Source organism: Natator depressus, chromosome 5 (assembly GCF_965152275.1).
Source record: "Natator depressus isolate rNatDep1 chromosome 5, rNatDep2.hap1, whole genome shotgun sequence".
Classification (NCBI taxonomy): domain Eukaryota; kingdom Metazoa; phylum Chordata; order Testudines; family Cheloniidae; genus Natator; species Natator depressus.
The window spans coordinates 119406005-119409278 of record NC_134238.1 but is presented as its reverse complement, the minus strand read 5'-3'; the positions used below and the strand labels follow the sequence as shown (position 1 = coordinate 119409278).

The window sequence follows — 3274 nt, the reverse complement described above, 5'->3', positions numbered from 1 at the left end:
ACTACTATTACTCAGCAGTGTTTCTGTTTTGGGGTAAGTAGCATGGATTTTTTTGTTAACGGTAGCAACATAACTTTAGTATGGGACATGACCTGGACTCACCATTTGTCTTGAGGCCACAATGAATGTCTCTCTCTGATTTGATTTCTTTCAAAGCACGTCCTCGTATCGAAAAAGGTTGCACGTTGGATTCTGGCGTGATAGATGGTCACAGACCCAGTGTTTAATTTGTGCCAGGGCTGAGCTCCAGCAGCTCTAGACTTGGCAGTTCAGAGCCCTGGCACGTCTGGGCTTGCCAGTTCTGAAAGTTTAAAAAAAAAAAATTGCTTGAGCCCCGGCACCTCGTTGCAAATTACAAATTAAGCGTTGCACAGACCCAAGCCACAGAAGTTCAGAGCCGGGTGCAAGCTTCCCCAGGGTTTGGATCTGAGGTTTTGGTTCAGTTTTGCCCCTCCTGAAAGGTCAGGGATTGGGGAAAAGGAAAAAAAAGGGAAAGGGTGGGATACTTTTCTGAATTTTGATGATAACCCACTCACACGCAGTGCCAGAGCAAGTTGCAACTCACAGTAAATTGTCCAGCTCTTCATAATGTGAGCACCCCTCTGCTTTTCAGTATGTTTTAATCAGCAGCAAACTAGTTAACTTATCATTCGGCTTCAGAATCAACATCCTACTCAGATGAATACTATCAGTTCATGCCTTTCAGAGCTACTCTTTCAGGCTCTCTGCAGACTCAGGCAGCCATAGCTGCTTTGTTTGGCACTCTTTGCAACCGTAAGAGCTAGAGACTAGCTTTTTCTAAAGTGCAAACAGATTCTGGAGCACAAGCTGAAGCACCAAGGGAAAAGCACTGGTTTGCCAACTCAGTGTCAGCTGGCCCAATTCAACCCACAGTTAAAATGGCTGACATGACATGGCAGCAGTCATTCAAAGTATCACCCAAATCCTGCCAGCCCCTGCTGGCTGTCCTACGTGCAACTTTCCCCCAACCTCAGCTCTATGCCCTGGTCTACACTAGGACTTTAGGTCGAATTTAGCAGCATTAAATACATGTAAACCTGCACCCGTCCACACGATGAAGCCCTTTATTTCGACTTAAAGGGCTCTTAAAATCGATTTCCTTACTCCACCCCTGACAAGCGGATTAGCGCTTAAATCGGCCTTGCCGGGTCGAATTTGAGGTACTGTGGACACAATTCGATGGTATTGGCCTCCGGGAGCTATCCCAGAGTGCTCCATTTTGACCGCTCTGGACAGCACTCTCAACTCAGATGCACTGGCCAGGTAGACAGGAAAAGAACCGTGAACTTTTGAATCTCATTTCCTGTTTGGCCAGCGTGGCAAGCTGCAGGTGACCATGCAGAGCTCATCAGCAGAGGTGACCATGATGGAGTCTCAGAATCGCAAAAGAGCTCCAGCATGGACCGAACGGGAGGTACGGGATCTGATCGCTGTATGGGGAGAGGAATCCGTGCTATCAGAACTCCGTTCCAGTTTTCGAAATGCCAAAACCTTTGTCAAGATCTCCCAGGGCATGAAGGACAGAGGCCATAACAGGGACCCGAAGCAGTGCCGCGTGAAACTGAAGGAGCTGAGGCAAGCCTACCAGAAAACCAGAGAGGCAAACGGCCGCTCCGGGTCAGAGCCCCAAACATGCCGCTTCTATGATGAGCTGCATGCCATTTTAGGGGGTTCAGCCACCACTACCCCAGCCGTGTTGTTTGACTCCTTCAATGGAGATGGAGGCAATACGGAAGCAGGTTTTGGGGACGAAGAAGATGATGATGATGACGAGGTTGTAGATAGCTCACAGCAAGCAAGCGGAGAAACCGGTTTTCCCGACAGCCAGGAACTGTTTCTCACCCTGGACCTGGAGCCAGTACCCCCTGAACCCACCCAAGGCTGCCTCCTGGACCCAGCAGGCGGAGAAGGGACCTCCGGTGAGTGTACCTTTTAAAATACTATACATGGTTTAAAAGCAAGCATGTGAAAGGATTACTCTGCCCTGGCATTCGCGGCTCTCCTGGATATACTCCCAAAGCCTTTGCAAAAGGTTTCTGGGGAGGGCAGACTTATTGCGTCCTTCATGGTAGGACACTATACCACTCCAGGCCAGTAACACGTACTCGGGAATCATTGTACAACAAAGCATTGCAGTGTATGTTTGCTGGCGTTCAAGCAACATCCGTTCATGTGTTATCCTCAGGAGAGTGAGATATAATCCATGGTCACCTGGTTGAAATAGGGTGCTTTTCTTCAGGGGACACTCAGAGGAGCCCATTCCTGCTGGGCTGTTTGCCTGCGGCTGAACAGAAATGTTCCCCGCTGTTAGCCACAGGGAGGGGGGAGGGTTGAGGGGGTAGCCACGCGGTGGGGGGAGGCAAAATGCGACCTTGTAACGAAAGCACATGTGCTGTGTATGTAATGTTAACAGCAAGGTTTACCCGGAAAGAGTGTAGCCAGTGTTTTATAAAATGTGTCTTTTTAAATACCGCTGTCCCTTTTCTTTTCTCCACCAGCTGCATGTGTTTCAATGATCACAGGATCTTCTCCTTCCCAGAGGCTAGTGAAGATTAGAAAGAAAAAAAAACGCACTCGAGATGAAATGTTCTCCGAGCTCATGCTGTCCTCCCACACTGACAGAGCACAGACGAATGCGTGGAGGCAAATAATGTCAGAGTGCAGGAAAGCACAAAATGACCAGGAGGAGAGGTGGCGGGCTGAAGAGAGTAAGTGGCGGGCTGAAGAGAGTAAGTGGCGGGCTGAAGAGAGGGCTGAAGCTCGAATGTGGCGACAGCGTGATGAGAGGAGGCAGGATTCAATGCTGAGGCTGCTGGAGGACCAAACCAGTATGCTCCAGTGTATGGTTGAGCTGCAGCAAAGGCAGCTGGAGCACAGACTGCCACTACAGCCCCTGTGTAACCAACCGCCCTCCTCCCCAAGTTCCATAGCCTCCACACCCAGACGCCCAAGAACGCGGTGGGGGGGCCACCGGCCAACCAGCCACTCCGCCACAGAGGATTGCCCCAAAAAAAGAAGGCTGTCATTCAATAAATTTTAAAGTTGTAAACTTTTAAAGTGCTGTGTGGCATTTTCCTTCCCTCCTCCACCACCCCTCCTGGGCTACCTTGGTAGTCATCCCCCTATTTGTGTGATGAATGAATAAAGAATGCATGAATGTGAAGCAACAATGACTTTATTGCCTCTGCAAGAGGTGATCAAAGGGAGGAGGGGAGGGTGGTTAGCTTACAAGGAAGTAGAGTGAACCAAGGGG

The 3274-nt window shown here is 49.6% G+C and overlaps 1 protein-coding gene across 1 annotated transcript; it reads left to right on the top strand.

Annotated features, from left to right (window-relative positions):
- The first annotated feature begins 1468 nt into the window (after positions 1–1468).
- Positions 1469–3061, top strand: LOC141987993 (uncharacterized). Its single transcript, XM_074953816.1, has 2 exons — positions 1469–1940; positions 2520–3061. Exons 1-2 carry the CDS (start codon positions 1535–1537, stop codon positions 3059–3061), a joined length of 948 nt encoding a protein of 315 aa, XP_074809917.1. The 5' UTR covers positions 1469–1534.
- The last annotated feature ends 213 nt before the right edge of the window (positions 3062–3274 follow it).